Raw genomic sequence first — 24,513 nt, 5'->3', positions numbered from 1 at the left:
TGCAAACATTTCTCTCACATATTTCAGCTATGTAGTGAAGGAGCTTGGAATGACCACGTCTCACGCAGTCTAGTTCATCGATTACAGCATCCATTCGATGTGCGCATGCTTGGGGGTTTGATACCTGTCTTTGCCCTTATCCCCAGACATGATGAATACTACAATCTTCTTGTCTACATATTTTTTTCATATCACAGAAAATAAACTTACTGCCATTGCTAGTGTTGACAAAAATACGATCACTAGCAGGTCCACTGCCATTAGTATAAGACGTCAGCACTGCAATGCTGTAGGTTGTGTTTTTCACGAGTCCGGTAATGTTTACAGCGCATGCTTGCTCTGCGATAATCAGCTGTTTATCTGGCTGACTTGATCTTGAGCGGTACCTCACAATATAGTATGTGACGTCACCGTTCTGGTTATCGGATGGAACCTTGTCCCACGTGACCCTGATGCTGGTTGTAGTTTTAGTGAATGCTCGAACGTTCTGAGGAGGACTGGGACCTGAAATAAATGTTGTCGTGAGACGCTTGAGGCGATTGTTTCATGGCCCTTAGCTGACGATCCGTACGGATCGTAAAGACAATTTTCGGTCCGTATACAGTCTGACAATTGCATCTCATTACCTGAGCGACGGATTAACGTTTTGACGATCCGTACGGTCTGTACAGATCGTAAAGGCACTTTTCGGTCCGTATACGGTCCATAAATTGCATGTCATTAAGGAATATTTTCGCGTCTTTTTGATGAGGCAGGTCTGCATGTGGCAACCCAAGGGCTGGTGTGGACCTGCCATAAAATTCCTAACAAAACGCTAAAAATAAAATTATCTAAAATACACTTTCTTAGAACAATTGAAAAAAAAAAAAAGACAAAATAAGAAAATTACATGTAGCTGTTATGCTCAGGTATATTCAACCCAAGAGGGTACAGGAAAGATTAATGCGATAGAAAATTAGCTGTTACCCTGAGGTATATTCTACCCAAGAGAACACAGGAAAGATTAATGCGATAGAAAATTAGCTGTTACCCTGAGGTATATTCTACCCAAGAGGGCACAGGAAAGATTAATGCGATAGAAAATTAGCTGTTACCCTCAGGTATATTCTACCCAAGAGGGCACAGGAAAGATTAATGCGATAGAAAATTAGCTGTTACCCTCAGGTATATTCTACCCAAGAGAACACAGGAAAGATTAATGCGATAGAAAATTAGCTGTTACCCTCAGGTATATTCTACCCAAGAGAACACAGGAAAGATTAATGCGATAGAAAATTAGCTGTTACCCTGAGGTATATTCTACCCAAGAGAACACAGGAAAGATTAATGCGATAGAAAATTAGCTGTTACCCTCAGGTATATTCTACCCAAGAGGGCACAGGAAAGATTAATGCGATAGAAAATTAGCTGTTACCCTCTCCTGGGTAAAATATACCATTTGGTAAAAGTTAATTTTCTGTCGGGGTAATAAATCACGCTGCTTAGCTTCCGAGCGGGCATTCGGCCCAACCAAAAGAACGTTCGGCCCCAGGCTCAAAATTGGACGCCAAATCCCGCATTTCTCTTGCTTTTGTTCCCGTTTAAAAATATCTATTAGGCTCTTGCGGACAACTATTTGATCAGGCGCAGACTTACGACAATCTCCCCAATCATCTTCTGTTGTACACAGGATCTAAGGAGCATCAAGGCCTGTCATGATCAACTTGGGTGCAGCTATCCGAGGAAGGTTTGTATACGGCGCTGGCAAGACAATCTAAACACTAAATCGGTCCACTGTTACGTGTTACTCACAGCATTTTGATGCCGGTCCGTCGATTCTCACTTGCTCAAAGAGCAGATAACGTTGTGCAGTGGATAAATTACTATCGGCCTAAAATGTTATTGGTAGCAAGGTAAGGACTTGTACACTAGCTGGATCAAGTTATCAGCTTTTTGAGACTATGGCCTGTTTATTTGAGTTTCCATGTAGCTATAGCTCTACACTGCACGAGTTAGGCCACGTTTATATGGAAAAAAAGGTGTCCCGGGTAGAAGGGTCACTCGCCTACCCGAGCTACCCTGGGCGAGCCAACTTTTCCTACATGTCCTTACAAAACTTGGCGAACCGTTTACATGAGAAACAGAAAGTTGGCTCGGCTAGAAGAGTGACTCGCCTCTTTCGATGGTAGGGTCACCCTCCTAGCCAGGCCAACTTTTCCCCATATAAACACTTTGGCTTGCCTAGCCGGGTGAACTCCGTCAAGGCGAGACAACCAGAGCATGCGCGAGCGCTGTTGACTCGGGCAAAGGGGTCAACTTTTTTCTCATATAAACGCTCGCTGAAGTTGACTCGGCTGGGAGGGTGACTTTCTTTCCCGGGACAACTTTTCTCCATATAAACGGGGCCTTAAAAGTTATGCATTGGTAGACTTACCGCCCTGATCCGTGGTCACTGTGATAGGTTCACTAGCTGGACCGAATCCCTTCACCGTGGCGGCCGACACTCTTATGCTATACTCTGTGTTCTGTTCTAATCCTTGTATCCTCAGACTTTGCGTTGAAACGACTCCACTTGCTGTGTTGTTGTTTGTCACTTTTGTGTATTCCACTTTGTAGCTCACAATAATGCCCTTCCGTTTCCTCATTGGTACTCTATCCCACTTGATTAAGATGCTGTTTGATGTCTTGCTGACTAATGTAACATTTCCCGGGGGACTCTCGGGCTCTTTAATTGAGACATATGCATAAATTAGTTTTTAATTTAAACTTCAACGAATTCTTGAAATTAAACAACTGCAACTTAGTTGTACTTGGGCTATATAACCGTTCACATAAATTATTCGTTGAACATGCTCGCTAAGTGGCTGTTAGTGTATATAATGATCAGGATAATGATAAAAGCATTGCCCTATATTATTGTGTATAATGATCCTGTTAATGGTAAAAGCATTGTTTGAGCACCATAAGGACAATTCACGAAGTCCCCAAATCGAAGGCGGGCATAAAACCTATTCTGTAAAACAGATTACAGTCGAACCTCCGGTAAGCGACCACCCAAAATGCCAAGATTTAGTTGTAGGTAGTCCCTTTGGAGAGTCGAACCAGAGGGGATATTTTCCGAGAACAGGTCTGACGCATCTCCTTATTTGAAGATAATTCATCGCATACATTTTACTAGTTGCAATATGAGTGGTGCTTGGCTGTCACTAAAAGTTCCTCATAAACTCTGAGTAGCGTAGTACATACAGCGAACATGGAGACTGTGTGTCAAGTAGTCGCTTACAACAGGTGAAAAGCAATGAAAAAATTAAAATTCCGTCACCCCAAAACGTGATCGCGGTCTCTTACGAGAGGTTCAAAATATAGGCTTTGACTGGAAAAAATTTGATGTTGTAGATAGTTGGTCGTTTATGTGAGGACAGGTGGTCGCACATGGAGGTTCGACTGTATTTAAGAATTGGTTCATGCTTAGCGTGCGTATATCGGGTTATGGATGCTCGCTGGAAGTTTGGAGAGCCCGAGAGAAGCATAAGAGTTGCTCGAGGCGTAGCCGAGAGCAACTCTAGCTTTTTGAGTGCTCTCCAAACTTTCCAAGTGCATCCATAACTCGATATACGCACAGCTAAAAGCATGAACCAATTCTTTTATAACATAGTGAAAATAAAGTAGACGATTCCTGGAAAACAGGTTTTGTTCCTAATTAATTACAAAATTCTCTGAAAAAAAAAGGTGAAAGTGGTTTCTCATATCAGTTTAATCTTAAGTTTCATTAACTTCATATAAATATACATTTTTTATGGTGTTGTCTCTCTGTAAAACGTTTTTTATAACATAGCGCGCGCATGCTTTCTTCACCTGACTTGCACACGTCATCGAATAGACGCACGGCCGTGCGTATGTTGAGAAATGTACCATGATGACGCCAATCGGAATTATATTAGGATGCACGCGCGCTATGTTATAATAAAAACTGAATCATTGGATAGTGTAATTCCAGCTGGAGTTAAATTGGCTCAGCGGCCATTGGATATCAGCCATTATACCCTACCCGAATAATAACGGTCATTACTGATTGTCGGCTGGTTATTCTTGAGAAATGAAATCAGAAATATTAAGCAATACTTCTTCGTTGGTTTTACAATACAATAAAACAATTGTTAGAGAAAATGTTGTTTCTTGATCCTGTCATATTGTATTTCAAACAAAAAGGTTTCCTTTTCAGGATCGAAAATTTATATTTAGATACGAGCTTTCAATTCCGTCTCGGAATCTTTGTCAAGACAGTTGACAAAGATTTTGAGACGGAATCGAAAGCTCGTATCTAAATATAAATTTTGATCTTGCTTGTTGGACATGGGATAATTATAGCATGAACGTGCCCCTCGTTGAATATCTATCTTCAGTCTCATATCCAAGCGCACTTGTGGAATAATTGTCAATTCTCGAACTCATTAACAATTCATGAAGAGAAAACAAAGGAAATCACTACCGTGAAGGAGGTTTGGAAATGTGATCTTAATTATCATAAAATTTTGTAAACTTTTGCTTCGAATTTCTCCAAGAATTATCAATAGTTTGAGAAGCTATATCAAACACTCGAAATCCAACACTCGAAAGAGTGTTTCCTCCTATTTCCAAACACCTCGAAGTTGGTTAAAAAAAACTCGGCTACGCCTCGTTTTTCCAACCTACTTCTCAGTGTTTGGAAATCGGAGGACACACTTTTCCTCGTGTTTGATCTATTACTTGAAAGACTTCGCTGTAACTGAACTCATTAAATTACCTAATCACAATATGAACGTGTTAAGCTAATAATATTATTTGGTTTGCTACATATATCTGGCCGAATTTTTGAAAAGGTAGTCGATGAAACATGAGCTCTTTTCTTGAAACGACACCGAATTGGCCCCAAGAAGGTTCAAAATGATGCAAAAATGAGAAGAAAGGAGAATTAAGAGAGAGGAAAGAGAACTGAAACTTGACAATTTTGCCATTCTCAAAGACGCATGACTTGAGCTGGCCTGTTTTCAAAAATCCAGCAAGATATATATCTGTGATCGGTTAGGCTCAGAAGTAAACATGCAAGCAAAAGGTTTCAGATTCCTGCAAGAGGCAGAGAAGTCACCCTGAATGCAATCAATACAATTATGAGAGCAGAGCAGGCCTTTGGATCAGTAAATACATAAGAACTCATGACCTTAGATCAGAGGCCCTCCAAAAGAATTGATTAAAGGACACGACGATGATGTCTCGTCAATCGACCAAACTTAAATGCGTCATCAATACTATAGAAGGAAAATTTAGAAAGACGACGGTGAAGGCAGCAAGAACGTAACTCTTAAAATGAATTCGACTTTTTTCAAACGTCGGACTTGCAATTATTCCAACTTGCTTCAAATGTCAAATGTAGGTAAAATTTTCTGGACATGAATTCTTGGAGACCACACCCAAGTTTAGCTGAGAGAAAGCAAAATTCTTTGTCGTGTGTTTACGTCCTCCATAAAACATGCCATCAGGAAATTTCACGTCCTAGTCGTGCAGTGACGGCAAAGAAATGTTCCAAAAACTGTAATGCACGTGCAGAGTTTTTGTTTTGGTTACAAAACCTATTGCTTTTTTGACGTTCTCGTTGCCGTCGCGGTCGCGTTGCTAAAACTCCCTAATAAAAAGATACAACAACTTACTGTCTTGATCTGTTCTCGTAACAAAAGTCTCACTGCACGGCCCGTCTCCTTCGGTATTGGTCGCTAACACGGTGATGAAGTATTTCCTATACATTTTCAGACTCGTTAGTTTGACCAGAGGAGTAATCACCGTTGTTGACTTCGTTTTATTTGTCTTTAAACTTTTCGAAGTGTACCAAGTAACTTTATAGCTGAGAATCCTCCCGTTTCTTTGATTGCTTGAGACTGCATCCCACTTGATCAAGATGCTTGTCGAAGTCTTGTTAATTTCTTGCACATTTTTAGGAGGATCTACAGGCACTGTAGAATAAAGTTGATTAACCTTGTTTTCAGGGGTGTCATCAGAAATGCAAGCATAGCACCCGAGATCGGAGGGGCGAACATCAGGAAAAGGTAATCACTTGAAAGGGGTGATTGTCAGACAGGTTTATCAGTGGAGCTCACTGTACCTTTAGGGTTAAAATATCCACTCTTGTTTAAAATGGATTTAGTTGAGACAAGGAGTTATCATTGTGGGAATGTGGCTGCATGTTAAATTTAATACTGACTTCTTAACAACTCAATTTCAAGCTTGAATATTTACATTTCTATCATATTAGCTATCGTATATTTAGGTGTGTGACACAGGTATACACTTGATTGCAAAAACGTTGACACCTAAAAAGCATAAACCGTGAACGACGAGACCCAACGGATTTGTGAGTAGTGTTCAAACAATAACCTCATTTCCATAACCAATAATTTACCATTCTCATTCTTTGCAATAAAAAATACAGCGCTGACTTAATTCTTCCCAATAATTTTCTACCAAATATTGCTTAAGTTCATTACCTGTTTTGAACTTAGGCAAATCGCGAATGGTATATCACTCAAATTGGCCCTTGTTGGCCAACTTGGACACTTTAATGAAAGCTTGGACAGTTTCCATCATTCACCACGTGCAACTAATTTTGGTCATCAACTGTCGCACGAGAATAGAATATTATGCAAATAAATTTGATACACTTATACCCATAAAGCCATTGGGTCTCATCATTCGCGGTTTATGCTTTTTAGATGTCAACGTTTTCGCAATCGAGTGTATATAATTTACTTTACTCATGTCATGGAGTATTTACATGGTCGTGATCCCTTTCAATTCAAGATGTGCCCTTACTGTCAAGTGAACACATTCGTACTTGTTACTAATTCATCAGCCGTGCTCTAACGTGCGTGAGTCGGCAAATGTAACAGAATTCTTAAGGGCGATTTACGCGGTACGACTTTGTCGCATGCGACAAGCTTACAACAGGCCTACGACACGAATTGTTTCGTGTAAATCAAACCTACAACTCGCTTACGACCGTCGTGTACGTCACAAAAAATGTGGTACGACAATCGTAGGTATAGGCAATGTTGAATGACGAGAGTTGTGTGCGATTTTTTGCATGACACGAGCAGCACGCGCTCTAGAAACAGCATGCGACAGTCGCAAGCAAATGCTGTACCGTCTAAATCGGCCTTTAGGTTTCTCTTATATTACGGACCAAAAAAGTTCATTAAGTATAATTTTGAGTAAAAAGCAGTTTCGGTGAGGTTGTCGCGTCAGAGAAGGAGAACGCTGGCTAATCCGGTGGGTTTTCTTTTCTGATTTCTTGCGTGTCCTGTGCAAATAAGGGAGCAGTTGTTGGGTCGTGTTCCATTTCGGTGCCAAGTTTTGAATTAATATCGGGTCGCACAGCCACTGTTATTGAGGATATGTTCACGTAATTTGGGACTGATTGTTTTTGTACCAGCATAGAAATTGATCCAATATAATGTGAACAGAAAATGGCGCTAAATGGCCCACAACTGTTCAACTATACTGGATGGGTTTTCGTGCCGAAGCAGATCTGTGCAACGCTAATTTGCGTGCCATGTAGCCTGAGTATCAGGCCTTCCTAAGGGGAGGGGGGAAGGGGAGGGGGAGGGGAAAAGCCTGATACTCAGGCTGCATGCCATGCCGATCTGGTTACTGGCTCACGTTATGCTTGGAGCATAAAAAAAATGGAGGAATTGTAGACTGGTGACAGCTGAGTGGTGACTTATTTGAGGTTCCTCTTCGTTATGAGCCAATATGAATTATCAGAAGTGGCTTCTACTATAAATTATGATAAATTATTTTTCACATGCGAGATACCTGATATCTTTGGTCTCTTGCCATCATAACTACAATAATTTCGTTTACCCTTTGAAATAAAACAATAAATAACTTTAGTAATCAATAATAATGATGATAATAGTAATAATATTACAATAGTAGTAACAATAACAATGGAAATAACAATAATGATAACGATGAGGACTACGACGACCATGATAAAGATAATGATAACAGTTAACGACAGGCTATTTGCACCTCTTTATGAAAACGAGGCTGAGTGCGTCTTGTTATGAAAATTAGTTTTCATTCATATCGAAACAGAACTAATTTTCATATGAAAAGCTTTTCGAATAGCCTCACTTTCATAATGAGGTTCACAGCAACTTGGAATGGCCTATTATTGTACTAGCGCGGGTTGCATATGACAGATAGCCAACGAGCGCCAAGTTGGCTATAATAATCTGATATCCAACAAGTGCGAAATATTGCTGGACCCTGCTGATTTCATTTTGCGACAAAGACAGACAAGAACGAAATTCAATAGCCGCTGGTTGTCGATGATAATATTAACTCTTGGTAGAAATACAAATCATACACGAACTTAAATATAAAAGTAGTGTTCGTGTTTGTAGTTCCCAATTGGTAAAATTGCTGTTAGTTTGCAAAGTTACCAGAAGCGACAACTTATCAAGAAACGCTTAATACACAATATAGAAAACTGAATATAACTCCATCTATTCCTTGCTAAATGAGGTCGGAGCCCCTGATTACGCATGATGCCCTCGGTCGGTTTTTTTTACAACCAATTTTTGGACATTTGTTTTCTCTCTCCGATATGTCGGCTCTGGATTTTTTTTAATACTATTATTATTTGTTTTAGTAATTCTTGAAAATGTTCTTAAAGTGTTACTTCGTAATGCTTTTACTGGAAGCGCCACTCAGGAGAACGCGCTTTAAAACACCTTTAATCAATTTGGTAGCCTTTTCTTTCAGTTTTTTCCGGACCTTAGTTTAATTACTACTAATCATCGCATCCTTGCGTTGAAGAGACACTCTGGCTCAATAGAGATAGAATTATAAGATAAATGTGATGGAATATTTTAAGCCTGGTAAATAGATGAAAATGGTGTATTATTCAGCGAATGACACAGGCATTGTTTCTTAAGGGTTAGGTGACAGTTCGTTTTTATTTGCTTGATCAAATCTTTATTTTGTTCTAGTATGAAAATCGAAAAATATTCTTTATCAGTTTTTCTTCCCCGTACTTTGAGGCGCATAAAAGTGTCAAATTCCACTTCCGGTTTGTTACAATACCGTGCAAGACGAGAGACTATTGAGGAAAGTAGGGTTGAAAGCAAGTTTCGCGGGATCGTTGAATACTCGGAATAGAACAACTGAGAAATAGAGAAACCCGCAAGACTAAGTGTTCAGGCTGTTTTGTCGTCACAGCCCTACTATGCCCTGGCTCCCGTCTTACTCAGTATTGTAGCTAACTGGAAGTCAAATTTGACGCTTTTATACGCCTCAAATGTAGGGAAGGAAAGTTGATAAGGATTTTTTTTTCGATTTTTTTCATACGAAAACAACATTAACATTCAAACAAAATAAATCTGTCATATATACCTTAAACTTGAACATATGTATATTGGTGCCTTTACAAGAATTGCAATGACAAATGAGTTTTCTTTTCCCAATTAACACATCCCCTTGGGTGATTAAATGGAACGAAAAAGTGTCTAAACTTTAACTGATGTTGGAAAAACAAAATCCTTCATGACCACCTGCGCAACTCATCATTTTGATCACCTTGATACAACACTTTGTCTTTGGCATTTTACTAGACAACCAAACCAATAGTGTCTGGTTTGAAAACAGTAATGTTTACATTATTAGCGAAGGAATCGACAACACTGACGGCCAAATGAAGTTACTGATTTTATTTTAAATACGCTCTTTTAGTCGAGATAGGTTATTGTTTCATGAACCTTTGAGGTTTTTTAAACTATAGATAACTAATTTCAATGCTAAACCTTGCAGTTTGTTCATATTGATGCCGGCGAAAAAGTACATACAATAAGACAAATTAAATGGTAGGTGGACTGTTTTGGAGATTGTTAATTCGTCAACATACTGCGAGGTCAGTCCAAATATGAAGCAATACAACAAATATAGAGGCTATGATGAAATGTAAAATTTTCAGTTTAAAAGTTAGACTTTCTCCAAGTCCGTTTTTGAGGGAGTCCAGTCGTTTTTTTCGTTGCTCGTCGATCACTCTTTCTGCGCATGAAGACGACTCGAGGCCAGCCTATATAAAATTAGGCGCTAAAAGTTAAGAACAACGTTTCGATGTCTTCAAGAATCATCAAACAAGATGTTTCTATCAGACGTTATATGTAATACAAGTATGTCATGTTGAATCTCAGCGAAATACAAACATATCTTGAAGCTGTCAAAAAGTCGTTCGTTACTTATATCATTTAACAAGAAATCTCCGAAATATGGGGGAAAAAATAGATAGCTGATATACTTACGTCACTTCCTTGGCCGTCTCTTATCTGCTGGAATACAAAGTCCCGCGAGTATATAAGCGATTTATCTAGGTCACACAAATCTTCAAGTCCAAGATAGTTCAATTGGCACAGTCCTCTATCGGATTCCCCTGTTGGTTTCTTATAGTTGTAGGAGATGCATGTTGGTTCCTCATGGCAAATTTGAAGGCAGCTAAGCCATTCATCAGTGGCGACTGTTTTAAAAGTACTCCCGACTAGAAAATGGTTGTTTTTAGTAAGTTGTTGAAATCCTCGCACTCTTGGTTGGTTTAAAACCAGAAAAAACTCAAGATAAACGAGGTACTTAAGCATTTTCGAACAGAGAAAAATGACGCGTGGGTTTCAGTACTCTTGCACTTCACTGAAAAGAAAACCTTTATGAAGGCTGCTATTGTCTTTCAGCAAAGGTGGCATCAAAATTTTATTAGTCACCTAATAAGAACACGTCAGCATCCTTTTAACTTTCCAAAATGTATTCATATCCTTTTAGGGTTGGCTAAACGCTAGCTTTTTCCCGCTGAGAATAAAAAGCGGTTTACGTAATGGCATAATAATGCAAAATATAATGTATGCGAAATGCAGTTAAGAAAATGAATTAAATAGCGCGCCCTCATTTGCCGCCAATTTTGCAAGAGGAACAGCCGACTACAACTCATACCAAAATGGGAAAATAAAAGGAAAAACAAGGCAAAATAATGTGTGATCGTAGGTCGGGAAGAAGTGGGGACGGTAACAAACATGAACAAAATTTACAACTGTGAACCGACTGCATGAAAAAGTAATAACAGTTTAGCTTTGATGATCGTTACTTTACAATTCAATTCAATTTTTTTTATTTTTCACACGTACAACGAGATTCAGTACAATACATAAAAAACAATAAACAGTTATATTACAAAGGAGGATTAAAAAGAATTAGTACTCCCTTTCTCACTACCGGCCTTCGGCCGGCAACACTGGAAAACAGTAAACGCGCCAAATAAGGGTTTCTACGGCTCAGAATGGCAAAAAAACACCACGTGTGACTCAATCAACATTTCCTTCAAACTTTATTTCAACATAAAGGTTAAAAGGCGACTTTAAATATCGCTACTCAGTAAAAATTTCAACCGATTGCTCGCGAGAATATAAAGTCTCAAACTGCAAACAGTCATTACACCACACAAACAGGGGGTGGTCGGCCTGTGCTGAGACCGATTGTTCGTCCCAGATGGACTATCCGTATAAATGTCCCATTCACCAGATCAGGCAGAGCAGATAATAATAATAATAATAATAATAATAATAATAATAATAATAATAATAATAATAATAATAATAATAATAATAATAATAATAATAATAATATAAATCTTTATTAACATATACCAAGCAGCTGAAATTGTTATTTACAAGTTAAAAGTTAAGAAAAGAACTATTAAAACCTATTTACAATTCATTCCGATTTCGAGACTAATTTTCAAGCACGAAACTTTTTTAAAGAAAATACAAATGTCATAATAATAATAATAAAAATAATAAAAAAAACAACATCTTAATCAACATATTCCAAACTATTTACAAGTTAAAAGTTCCAATTCTAAAAAAAAACAATTCACAGAAAATCAAAGGACACACGCTTGGCCAGCGTTTAGGCGACAGTCATCGATAAAATCCCCTTGTGGAATTCTGTGGAAAGGTGTCCTGGAGCCTCTTACGCATGTGTGTACCGACCTTAAAATCTCAAAAGAAAGCAATGTTCTAATCCAAGTGATAGTAATGTGATAAGGTTCCTCATTCTTTTCTGAGAGCTTCTCGGCTAGGCGTTTGAGTAAGCAATTGCAGTCGGCTCCCATCCCACCGTTAATTCCAAAAACTAAGGGAGTGAAAGTTCCCATTTCAACGTCCAGCACACTCTGTTGGTACTTCCGCTTTTTCTCCTCCTCCTGCTCTTTAAAGATTGTCGATGTTGCTTTTCCCTGGTTACACTTGGAGTTAACATGCGTTACTCTGACATCGAAAAATGCTGTAACTCCTCGAGACCAAAAGCCCCCTGCTTTCATGTCCAGTCTTGCCTCCGGACTTGTCACCGCGCTTCTGAGGTTGAATCGCTCATTGTCGAGAGGTTGTAGTTGTGGTTCGACTTCAACGTTGGTGCAAACCGTACCAAGAAAAGAGGTAAGTAGGTTGCGAACGCCATCGTGTCTCTGCGCCACGAACCCTCCCTTTTTGCATGACAGGGCATGGCAGACGGTATACTTCTCCCCACAAACACACTTGCTTGGTAAATCAAACAGGGGAACATTATACCTTAAACGCAGAGACTCTCTGAATTCTTGTTTATTCAGCACTAAGCCTTAATCGACAAGAGGTACTTCGGTAAGCCACGAGCTCGCACCCTTGTCTCTGGATTGGTTTACTTAACTGACCGCAGCAGATCCGAGGGTAGAGTGGAATCAATACTTTCCATTCTCGATTTCACCGACGCAATTTTTAAAGCTTGTTGTTGTCTTTTTAACTCCTCCGTGGACCTCTCGCCTGCCACCATGAAAGTGCTCTGTTTGGTGATGGAATCTACGTGCGATGCTGTTATTGTCGTAGAAGCAGCAAACTGCTGTGGAGCTTCAAAAAGTTAGTCAGGTACGCCTAGCCCTCCTTGAGCAGGTGTCAAAGTAACAAGCTGACGCAGATTGCTAGGGAGGGGCTCCGTTTGACCGAATAGTGTTGGGAGGAGTAAGTCGTCAATCGCCTCTTGAATAGGGTCAACGTAATCTTCAAACGACTCTATTGTGCGCATGAAATAGGTAAACTTGGATTTGTAACCCTTCGTGAACACGTGTAGGCTGCATGAGGCTGGCTCCTTGCTATCTCAGATAGGGCTTCGAGTTCTCCTTTCCGTCCAAGGACCTTTTCTCGACAATATTGATCTTTGAACTCTTGAGATCCGATGACGGCCCCTAAGTGGCGCTGGCCTTCAGTTGTAATATTAACCTCATCTCCAAACACCTTCTTTGCCTCAACTGCAAGTACGTCCGACTTGACAATAAGCCAGCTCTTTCTCCCATTCACAAGGTAGCCAAACTTTTGACCTTTCTTACTCAATTGCCTGTACCAGTTGTATAACTGCACTATACTCCGTCTTCCAGCTGAGTCGTCTGCTAGCCACACCTGTTTAACCAATGGGCAATGATCCCTCAAATTCTGTATCATTATGGATGTATTAAGTGCGTACCATGGCATCGCTAGCGGGTCTCCTTGGTACCTTCTCGAGAAAGCATTTCACCTCCCCCACAAATAAACAGTCTAGATGGGCTTCTATATGTGTTAATAACATAGAGCGCCATTTCTTTGCACATGATCTGGATATTGTGTAAGGCCGCTGACCTATTCATTTGGCGTTACTAGCATCAATTAGCAATATTCCATCTGTTCCTTCTTCAACAAACACTTGGCTCATTGCATGGATCGCAGCCTCCGCTCCTGCATTATGACCAGCGCAAACTTGTAGCCGGGGGACCCGCCGCTTCTTTTATTTCCTCCTTTAAGAAACCGCTGACCGTTTTTCCCACTATTCTCCTTAGTGCCTCTTCAACACCAATTGGTCTGATTCCCGGATTCTTATCGAGCGGGATAAGCCTGCAGGACGTGAAAGCTTCAAGTAAGGATGGGTGGTACGATTTCCTTAGCAGATTTCTTGTGAACACGGCTAGCTCTTCTCTCAATATTTTGCCCTCGGTCTTGAAATTCTTAGAGCACAGGATTCTCTTATACAGCTCTGCGTCCATTCCAGATGAACCGGCTGAGCCCTTGGTTTTACTTGCCGAGTTGTAGATCGATTCTTGGTCTATGAGGTCATAAAAATTTGGCGGAATATAATCAATTGGGCCATGTAACAAACTCTCCTCTGCGATATCAGCTGCCTGTGGGTGTTTGTCCTGTAGCCCTTGCATAGGACATCTGGCGATAGGTCGAGCAGACCGGTCGAGCTCTCGTTATCTAAGAGTTTCATTGCAGCTGTCAATTATCCTTGCAGAACCAGCTTTGAGAAGGCTTTGGATATGTCTTCAACCTTTCCAGGTTTCTTGGAATTCACAAATTTCCCTTGAAAGAACCTCACTTCTTTAAGCAGCAAATCAATTTCCCCTTGTTTCCAGAGTGCTAATCGAGGCTTTATTGCTTCACCATGCTCCTTGCTTTTGGAAGTAGCGGATGGTTTTTGCAAAATCAAAGTTGGGAGCACCATGAATGCTTTAAGAGCGACCGAGTTCAAGTCAGAGTCTGAATTAAATTGCTTAATCCAGAAGGTTAATTCTTCAATGAAACTCTTCCCTGCGCGACCCGATGGAACATTACTAACATTGAATATATTCCTCCTGTAGTGGACGATTTCATCGTAAACATCGTTGACAGTATTACAGAAACATGCGTAACTAATACTGCCCCAAGTTTTGTTTTTGTTTCGGAGGGAAGTACATCATAATCAGGCAGATTTGGCTTGATTTGATTTTTGGTGTTTTGATCCTTGCAAATAGCGGTCCGTCCCTGGGGAGCTATTTGATCAGCAATGTCGGAAAAAATATGCAAATTCGAACCTTCGACCACATTCACGTTTAATAAATTTTCACCTTCGCACTGGGCGGGTTCGAGATCCTGTGTTTGTGACAACATAGAGGCACCAACCTCTTCTGTTTTGTCCAGAGCAGTTGAAGACTCGCCTCTAACACTCATTTGTGAGTTTTCATCCGTTATCGCTGCTGCGTGGTCGCGAGCTGATAACCCCAAGTCCACGTATCCCACGTCATCCCATAGATCTTTCAAAATGCGCATATATCCTTTTTTGCGTCCGTTCTGATAACATGGCGGGTTGCTTGAGCTTTTTAAGCTTAAGGCTTTTTCCCTGCATTCTAGTAAGTCTTGATTCATTTTGTCAGTCCATTTTAGCCTTCCTGGTTTTCCAGCGAGCGACCGACCTGCAGCCGCCGCCTCCGCCATATTATAATAATAATAATAATAATAATAATAATAATAATAATAATAATAATAATAATAATAATAATAATAATAATAATAATAATGATGATAATCGAATATTTATACAGGATAACCCTTCAGTATAGAATACTGTTTTCTTAACAGAACAGAATGACTGATTGTATCAAACGCCTTTGATAAGTCAATGAAAACTGCTCCTGTTTACGTTGCCTTACCACTGCCGGCCTCCTTTCTGCATGATAAGATCAGTGAAGTACGTAACAGCCAATTCCGTTGAGCGATTCGGACGGAAACCAAACTGGTACTCAAAAAGTAGACTATGACGCTCCAGGTGAGCCATTAGCTGCTTGTAGACTATTTTTTCCAAAATCTTTGATAAGGTAGGGAGAATTGAGATAGGTCTGTAATTGTCTATCTCAGCCAGAGACCCAGATTTGTAAAGGAGAATCACCCTTGCCACTTTCCACTCACTAGGCACAACTCCAGTTTCAAGAGAAAAATTGATAATAAATGTCAAACGCTTCGTCAAAACAAGAGCTGCGTCTTTGAGCAATCCTGGGGGAAAGTTATCCAACCCAGACGCTTTTTTCCGCTTAAGATTTTTTAGCTCTTTAAGAACTTCTGATTCTTTCACAGCTTTAAAACGAAGCAAGATTGATTTGCTTTTCAGATTTCTAGCAATGGTACTGGTGCTGATAAAAAGACCAATCGTTTTCGTGATTAGTCCGTCGGGCTTTCCTAAGCAAACCATCCCTGAGATTCATCTCTTTTTTGACATCCGGAGTCCACCAAGGACAGAGTCTGCCTTTGACCCTCTTTGAAACAAGTGGAGCATGCTTGTCAATACATCGTTGCAGAATGTCTCGAAAAGTGGCCCACGCTTTATTTACGGAGATAGATGAATAAACTTTATCAAAATTCACAGAATTTAACTCTTTGCAAAATGGCTTAGGGTCGTAGGTAGCAAAATTACGGCAAGTTATGATTCGCAGATTGAACTTAACATTGTTCAGCTTGCGAGCACATCCAATAAGTTCATGATCGATTAGGCCAGCTGGGATTACTTTAACCGAATAGAGGGTCTGAATGGTGCGATAGCTTTGATGGTTGACGGTCCAGAGGGTTAAATTTTAGGGCTTTCGACGGTTGACGGTTATCAAGGCGAAATTTCGTCCATAATTTGAAGTTAGTATTAACTTTTATGTTTTTTAATGCTAACAGTTACGTTCTGGAGGTTGTTTTGTGGTTAGAAACACGTTATCAACTGCGTCGAAAATTATTAATATATAACGGAAATTGTTAGTTGCAATGTCAGTTTAGACGCAAATTAAGACAATTTAATAAAATTATTTAATGAAATTATTTAATAATTAACTAGTGAGCAGCGCTCTGCGAACTGTAGTTGTATATTAACTTCTTTATTTCTCCTACGCGTTTCGTGTGACTAACGCACACTTCGCCAGGGAGTTTAACAATACAACATGATGTGCCTGTATATATACTTAACTCATCCTAAAGTTTACATTTCGTAAAAAACACCTACGGAATTGCATATAGAAAAGACAAACCCCGCGGTAACGCGTATAGGAAACAGGTGGTGTGACATACTTTGTGGGTGATATAATTTTGGGGCCCACAGTTTAAGCTAAAACTGTGGGCCCCAAAATTATTTCAGTGATACACTCACTCATTTAGAGTTTAGGTTAATATAGTTTGAACTTGTTGCTCTGCATATAATCCAGCGGTAATACCCCCGAACCCTACCTGTGCACTCAGTTGTCTCCTTGACAACCCCTTAAACTTAACTAGTAACTACAGCTATGATGTAGTGAGCAGCCTCCTGTTAATTCGTCTGAAATTTCAATGTGCCCTGTTCAGCCATTATTCTTCACCCAAACTATCTTTCATGTCCAAAACCTCTTGCAAAGGGCCAGGAAAATCATATCCAAAGAGTTTAAAATCAATCTCGTAAAACTTTCCAAGTTTGAAGATTTCCTCTTTGGTGAGCTTGGAATAGTACTCCAAAAGGTACGGTTTGGACTTGGATGGGTGGTACTTTGGAAACGTTACATAATCGTCAACGCCGATTGCTTTCAACAGATGAGGTGCTTCATGTCCCAGGTTCTCAAACTGTCCGATGAAATCATAGTTGGCCTCACATGGACACAACTGATCGTAAGAACGCCAGTGATGGTTCATGGTTATCGATGAATGATTATGAGAAAGAACAGACCGGACAAACAGTGGGAACCTGTTCTTTGGTATGTCTTCATCTGGCATGTTGCGGTCCATGCGTTGAAAGTATTCCAATCTTCTCCACTCAACTTTGTTCTTGAAGGCCGATAACAGACGAGCAAACGGCTCACGTACAAACATGGCTTTGTAATAAGTATCAAGAATTCTCTTTCTTTCACTTGGAGAATAATCTTTCAGCCACGAGAAGTTAATTCGGCGATGGGGATTTCCTTCAAGAACTGTACCATTGTTTTTGGCTCGAAAAAGAACCCGTTTCCAAGTAGTGCATGAAATTTTAGGGATGAAACAAAACACGAACTTCAAGTCTTCAATAACGACAAACCGAGAGATGTCTGCTTCTTCGATGAAGTTAGGATTCGATGGCTTCTTTTCACATTGTTGTTGAAGAATCTGCCTACGTTGTCCCAGTCTTGTGTCTAGCCACGATGGTACTGTGAATAAAACGAAGAAAAAGTAGGAAGACATTGAATTTAATGAAAATAAATTCGTGTGTTAAGTACTCAATGTAACACTCGATGGTGCTTCATCATTTTACTATTTATTGCCTCTGTGACGGGACATTAATGTTTTTGAAGACTTTTTTTGCGTTTTGAAATGAATCTTGTTCAATATTATATGGTTTAAATTATCATTACAGGAGTAACGCCGAATGGGTCGACTCGGTGCATCATCTGTTCGAAAGAGCATTCCCTGTCTCAGAAACTCGGATTAAATTGTAAATGAGAACTACATTTTTAGCAGATATCCTCTTAAACTTTCGTAACGATAAAATACTTTACTCCTGGCCAAAAATGTCGGGACGATTTCCAAAATTTAACTCGAAATACCTCCCCGATCCCCGCCCCATGCAATGTTATCATGTTGCTGTGTTTATGTACAGTCCAGGAGTCGGTCAACATTGCTTGGGGGAGGGGGAGAGGGGCTTCCATAAATTCGCATCGACAGTACCACCAAGCCTTATAACGACTGGTTATAGATATCCAAACACAAATGTACACTGCAAACGGTATTTTCGTATCTGTCCCGGAAAGTCTTAAGAACAAACAATTACAAAACAAAAAAACACAAACAAAAATGACGCAAAAAAAAAAAAAAAAACAACCTTTACTTTGATCCATGTGTATTTTTTAAAATTTTGAAACACAAAATTCAGCTTACTTTCGTAACATATGTTTATGCTTTAAAATTGAAGCAACACAACCTTTTAACACCCGAACGGTACTATTTTTCAGGTTCTTGCAGATTATTCAAATCACCTGGTAAACAATTCATGTTCTATAATAATAATAAAGTACAAAAGATTCGCCCCGTGCTAATCATTTGCATTTTGCGGCGTAGTTCAACAGTAACTAGAAAAGAAAAAAAAAGAGAAAAAATCTCCTGCATAATAATCACAACCAAGCTTATTGCGCTGCTTTCGAGCGATCTTTCTCCGCCAGATAATATTTAAAATTGTAAATCATTCATAACCAGTGGCGTAAAGCTTCAGCCATGCGTTGTTCCAACGCGGATGAGAAATTATTTTCTTTACTTCCAATAATAATCCACTGCCAGATCCGAATTGTCTGGTCAGTTTTGCAACACTTATGTAGCCAGCATTGCCTAATGGAAAATGTAGCCGTGGAAGTCTGTGGCGCAGCTTCTTAACACATTCGCCGAATTGACTATTAACGTTGTAAATCTGATTGTACTCATAACAAATGTGGTTCGGCCAAGAAAAATCTGATGAATATACTGCTAGTTTGATTACGTAATCTATAAGCTCAATGGGAAGCTGAATTGCCATTGACATTTCTGGCAAGTTTTAGCTTCCTTTGTTCATCGTCAAAGTGTTGTCAGGAACAAAACGAATTCGTACGTCGTTGTTTTGCAGTTCAGCACCTGAATCCTCTTGATTCTTTGAGATGTCACCATCTTCATTCTCGTGTGGCTCATGCCTTTTTTCTGTGATCTGTTGTTCTAATCGGTTTAAATTATCGTTGCTGTTTTCATCATGACTCGAGAATTCGCTGTTTTCATAGCGTACTTGACTGACATATTCCATGGCCTCTTCATTTGAATAGAAGCTTTCTTGAACACATAGATAGTGATCGCCGGCTCCCTCAGCAAAGTGACCTAGCTGAATCGTTGCTACTGGAATGTTTGGTCAGGACCAAGGGACGAAACAGCAAGAATCTCAACATTGGTGCCCATATTCACGTTCTTTGCCATTGTCTCAAGATAGCCATCCCATGGTATTGCAGCGAAATACTCTAAAAGATCCCCATCTGCATCATAGGGGTGCTGTGCAAGGTATTCAACTATTTCATTACTAAGGGTTTCCACCGAGCGGTATATACTCAGCCTCTCAAGCCAGTAGCATAACGCTTCAAACTGACAGTTTCCGTCACCTTTTGGATTATAGGCCACTGAATAACCCATCATGTAGAAAATGATTCATAACGATCGTACCATGTCATCGGAATGTAGAGCTTTTCTGTGAGTTGCTTCAGTTTTCGCTTTTTTTCTTGTTTTGTCCTCTTTTCTTTTTCACTTTGCTCATTAGATATGCGACATCTTCAACAGAAACCCGCTTCTCTATCTTTCTTTCTGATATAGGAGGTACAATGCAAACCTTGTACATAGCACTTCTTTTACTTTTCTTTACGACCGTTCCTTTCAGAGCAATTCGTCGTTTGGAGGGAATACTTCCTCTGCTCTCTGGCAGAGGCAGAGCACTAGAACCTCATCACCAGGTTTGTATGCTGGAGGTTTGTGAAGGCGTGCGTGTCGATTAAGCATTCCTTTATTTATTCTTTTACTGTAAAGCCTTGCCCTTTTTCGCAATTTTTTGACATTACTGAGATGGCACTGATAATTCTTTCTTTTGGGGCCCGCAATGATGCAATGATCCGTATCACCTTTATCTTCCTCCAACGCTGCCTTGACAAGAATATTTGATTTCCGACCAAAGTAAATCTCGAATGGGCTTTTCCATCCCAGTTGTTCTTTACTTTCCTCGTTAAGAATGCGATTTTATGAGCCCAGATTAGACGCCCAGTTTACACCCTTCTTTCCCAGGTTGACAAGATCGTACTTTATCTCCTGTGTGATCACTCCACCTTTCCCTGTGATTGAGGATGATAAGGTCTTGATTTTATCATTTTGATCTTATAGTGGGTCCATAGAGACCGCAATTTTCCTGAAATTCGGGTCCACGGTCACTCTGAAGTCGATCAGGGGGGCCATGTTCATCATAAATTGGTCGCAACAATCGAACAACCTGTCTGCTTGACTTCCATTGAAACTAGCCATAAAAAGCTGCTAAATACGTCAATTACCGATAAGATATACTTATACACCTTGCCATTGTGTTTAACGGGATCCTTACTGAGATCAATAAGATCTATCTGGTGCTGAGACTGCACATGCTTTGCTGTAACGGGTTTAGGAGTCGCCTTGTTCGTAAACCTCGCGTGGTGAACGCGGTATTTAAATTCGTTGTTCGTAACTTGTAGTAATTTTTTTCCCTTAACTCGGAATAATTGCTGGCAGCTCGATCTCGTAGCTTTTTGCCCCCTCCAGATTTCGCCTGATCAAAGGTATTTGCAATGACGGCTGATGTGGAGGACTTCTTTACAACCTTTTTTCCTGAGAAATATAATGTAGGAGTACTTTCTTTCCCAAGATGAAATTGCTCTTGTCTTCTCCAAAATCGTACCAAGGCGTTCTTTTGGACACGCGTGCGCTTCTTTACCGACACATCAAATTTTCCTTGGACAAGTAATAACAAGGTGTCATAAACCTCATCACTGATATGATCAGATACTTGACACTCGGTTGTAAATAACAGTTCCTGAGGACTTTCTTCAAATGTTCCCGCACCGACTGACATGTACCGGCTTTACTACTGCCGACTAGATAAATGCCGGAGGGAATATTACTGATTGAATAACCCTTGTTGTGTTGGCCAGCAGAGAAGTAATTTTACATCACGAGATTCAAACACGAGTTTCATGGATAAATCCAGCTAATTAATTGTTATTTTCTTTTGTAATTGTTTGTTCTTAAGACTTATTACAAATCACGACAACGCAGTATTACAATTCACAACAGCTCGGATTATTTCAAATTACGACAACAGGTTATTACAATTCACGATAGGTACGTTATTACAATTCACGACAACTGTTATTGCAATTCACGATAGGTACGTTATTACAATTCACGACAACTGTTATTACAATTCACGACAGAACAGACATTCCCTCCCCACAGAAACCAACCTCCAAGCAACAACACTGCCAACCTCGTTCTCAGGGTCTTTTCTATTCCCGAGAGACCCTGAAATCAAGGCTGCAACATTTCACGAAAAGTTGGATTTGATTTCATCAAAGGCGTGACAAAGGTTTGCGGAAGAAAGCCTTTGACTACCTTTGACACGTCTTTATAGTGGCACATTTACATCAAAAGGTGTTATACCTTTTATTTGGTGTGTGTATCTTTGCCCAAGTCGATGAAACATTTGACAACACTTTCCTCAGTGCACTGCAACTGCACCGGCATCGCAGAGGTCATGTGTTTGAGCCTTAATTTTTCAGGCTTTTCTTTCCCAACTGCTTAAGTTGTTTAAAATTCATATCGAATTGAGACAAGTGTCAAAGCATGGTCACACACTTCTGACATACAATTATCCGGTAAATAGGCAGTTGAAAAATCGAGATGAAACAAGTTAAATATTGGGATTAATGATTATTTATACGAACCCAGTAAGGAAGAAACAGCGCTTGACCACCAACCCAGGAACCCACGGATGAGCGCTCAAAACAGTTTCTAACCGACTGATTAACGATTCACAGTTTTGGCGTCACGTTAATGCCACGATTACCGACATGATTCAGTATTCAACACGAACCCTACAATAACGGCTCAAGAGAGATTGTGGATAGAGTTTTAGATTGAGAAGAGACTCAAAGACGTTACGAAGCCGGAATCCTAAAGAGTCTGTTGTAAAGAAGATATTTAAACAGGAGAGCCACATAAAACAGCAGGGTCAAAGATGACCGGTCGTTAGAGATGATTGAATTCAGCACGGTTTACTGACAGAGGGATATCACGGTTGATCCTTTAAGAGAGAATATTATTAAACATATCATTCGACAGAGTAGCGATTCACACAGGAAGCCTAAATATGGCTGTTTAAGAGGTATTATTAAATATAATGTTCAACTGATAAATGACTGAAAGAGGAGGTCCTCAGACGCCGGTGGCCTCCGAGAATGGTCGTAGGGATCTAGGGTGCTGCCGGCTACAATAATCAGAAATGTTCTTTGCTCACTAGAAAAAAAGTTTCTCTGATGTCGGCTGGTAGTTGAGCTCGTTAGAAAGAACTGATGAGGATTTCTTCAACCTTCTCCCTTTCCACGTCATTTCTCCTTATACTATGAATAGACTGATAACAAGTTGGTATTTAACATAACTCGTTCTACACTACCTCTTGAAAGATGGTGATCCAAAACACTACTTGAAAGCCACAAGCCCACACAGACCAAAATCAGAGTGAAAATAAGGAGATTTTTCCTCTGCCAAAGCGAACTTCGAAACATGTTGAACGACCTGACTAAGCTTCACAACACGCAGTCAGTAACCCTGCTCGGCAATCGCAAAAAAATTCATTTAAATTTAATATATGATCAACGTGTGTGAAATCGTATTTTCTGGATTAAACCCGCCGGCGTTTATTTCAAACTTGGCCTCTGCGAATCGTGCAAGTGACTCAAAGAATCAAAGAGGGTGGTTTTTTTCGTTATTTTTAACAGCCTAACTTTTGGATTAGTCATTTTTGGCCATTTATAGTTAAATTTTCCGTCAAATGTTAGCCAAAACATTGTTCGCTAGTTGCAGTTCCTGTTAATGTTGGTTGACAGTTCAGAAATAAAATGCCATAGAGGAGATCAAAGAACTTCATAACACACGCAGCTCAGCAGACGATTTTTAAAAAAGCAATACCCTTTTGCTTTTTATAAAACGAGGGTTTATACCACTTGATACCACGTTTTAATTTGGCACACCAGTTTAATGACGCTAGGAAGGGTACAAATAAACGCCAGATCTCAAATAACCTTGTGTACCGAAGTGTCTCTGTGTCTTTATTCCGGTGAAATACGGTTTTGTTGTTATTTATGAACATTGTGCTTCTCATTAGAAAGATTTCCATGATGAATTATGCAAACAGAAGGACATTTTGCCCGAAAGACTTCCTAATTGTTGTTATTAAAAGTGTTTCTTTGGGATTATCTTATTACTGTAAAAACAAAAAGAATTATGTGAATATGTATTTACTTTTCCTAATGCCATGATAACGGAAACAGCATCACAAATATGAACACATACAGTGAAAATTAATTAAACTTTCATTCGCAAGCTGTGGGGTGGTGAAGGCCGTTACAACGGTGTGAGAAAAAAACTAAATTGAAGTCCACCTATACATCAAGGGAATAGATAAGAAATTGATCCATATTAAGATCTACATTGGTCGTTTTTGCAAATCAAGCCTCGATTGTATATTTTTAATTAATTTTATTTATAAAGAAAAACATTGCTAATGAATCGTCCTGGTGTTTACTTCTGTAAATTTAGTAGCGCAAAAACAGACTGGGGAGTGTAGTTTAATTTTTTTGTTTAATTTATCAGATGGAGATGATAGACCGAATAAAAATTCTCCAGTGTTAACACTGATCTTGAAATTGTGAGTTGCAACCGGCCTTCTAAGTGAAGGACACGGTGAACTGAAAATTTATAAAGTTGTGGTCAGTAGAGTCCAATTCATCGCAATACAACCCTTGTCTTCGTTAATTTGGGATTTGTTGTAGGGCTTTACCTTTTGTCCGTCAAATTTGATGGGACTTCTTTTACGCGAACCGTGGATTGGTCGAAGGCCTTAATCTTGGATTTTCATAATTATGTTTGAAAT

The 24,513-nt window shown here is 39.7% G+C and overlaps 1 protein-coding gene and 2 pseudogenes across 1 annotated transcript; all 3 read right to left on the bottom strand.

Annotated features, from left to right (window-relative positions):
* Positions 1–11,700: 11,700 nt before the first annotated feature.
* LOC146456523 (uncharacterized) lies at positions 11,701–15,305 on the bottom strand (annotated as a pseudogene).
* A 1,856-nt stretch (positions 15,306–17,161) lies between these two features.
* On the bottom strand, positions 17,162–23,186 carry LOC146456521 (carbohydrate sulfotransferase 11-like). Its single transcript, XM_085092991.1, has 2 exons — positions 23,035–23,186; positions 17,162–17,992 (listed from the first exon to the last, which is right to left on the bottom strand). Exons 1-2 carry the CDS (start codon positions 23,144–23,146, stop codon positions 17,187–17,189), a joined length of 918 nt encoding a protein of 305 aa, XP_084949117.1. The 5' UTR covers positions 23,147–23,186; the 3' UTR covers positions 17,162–17,186.
* On the bottom strand, positions 20,050–21,435 carry LOC146456522 (uncharacterized; annotated as a pseudogene).
* Positions 23,187–24,513: the final 1,327 nt, after the last annotated feature.

Source organism: Pavona decussata, unplaced genomic scaffold (assembly GCF_977016875.1).
Source record: "Pavona decussata unplaced genomic scaffold, jaPavDecu1.1 SCAFFOLD_254, whole genome shotgun sequence".
Classification (NCBI taxonomy): Eukaryota; Metazoa; Cnidaria; class Anthozoa; order Scleractinia; family Agariciidae; genus Pavona; species Pavona decussata.
The sequence above is the reverse complement of the archived record's forward strand: the minus strand, read 5'-3'. Positions and strand labels throughout refer to the sequence as shown.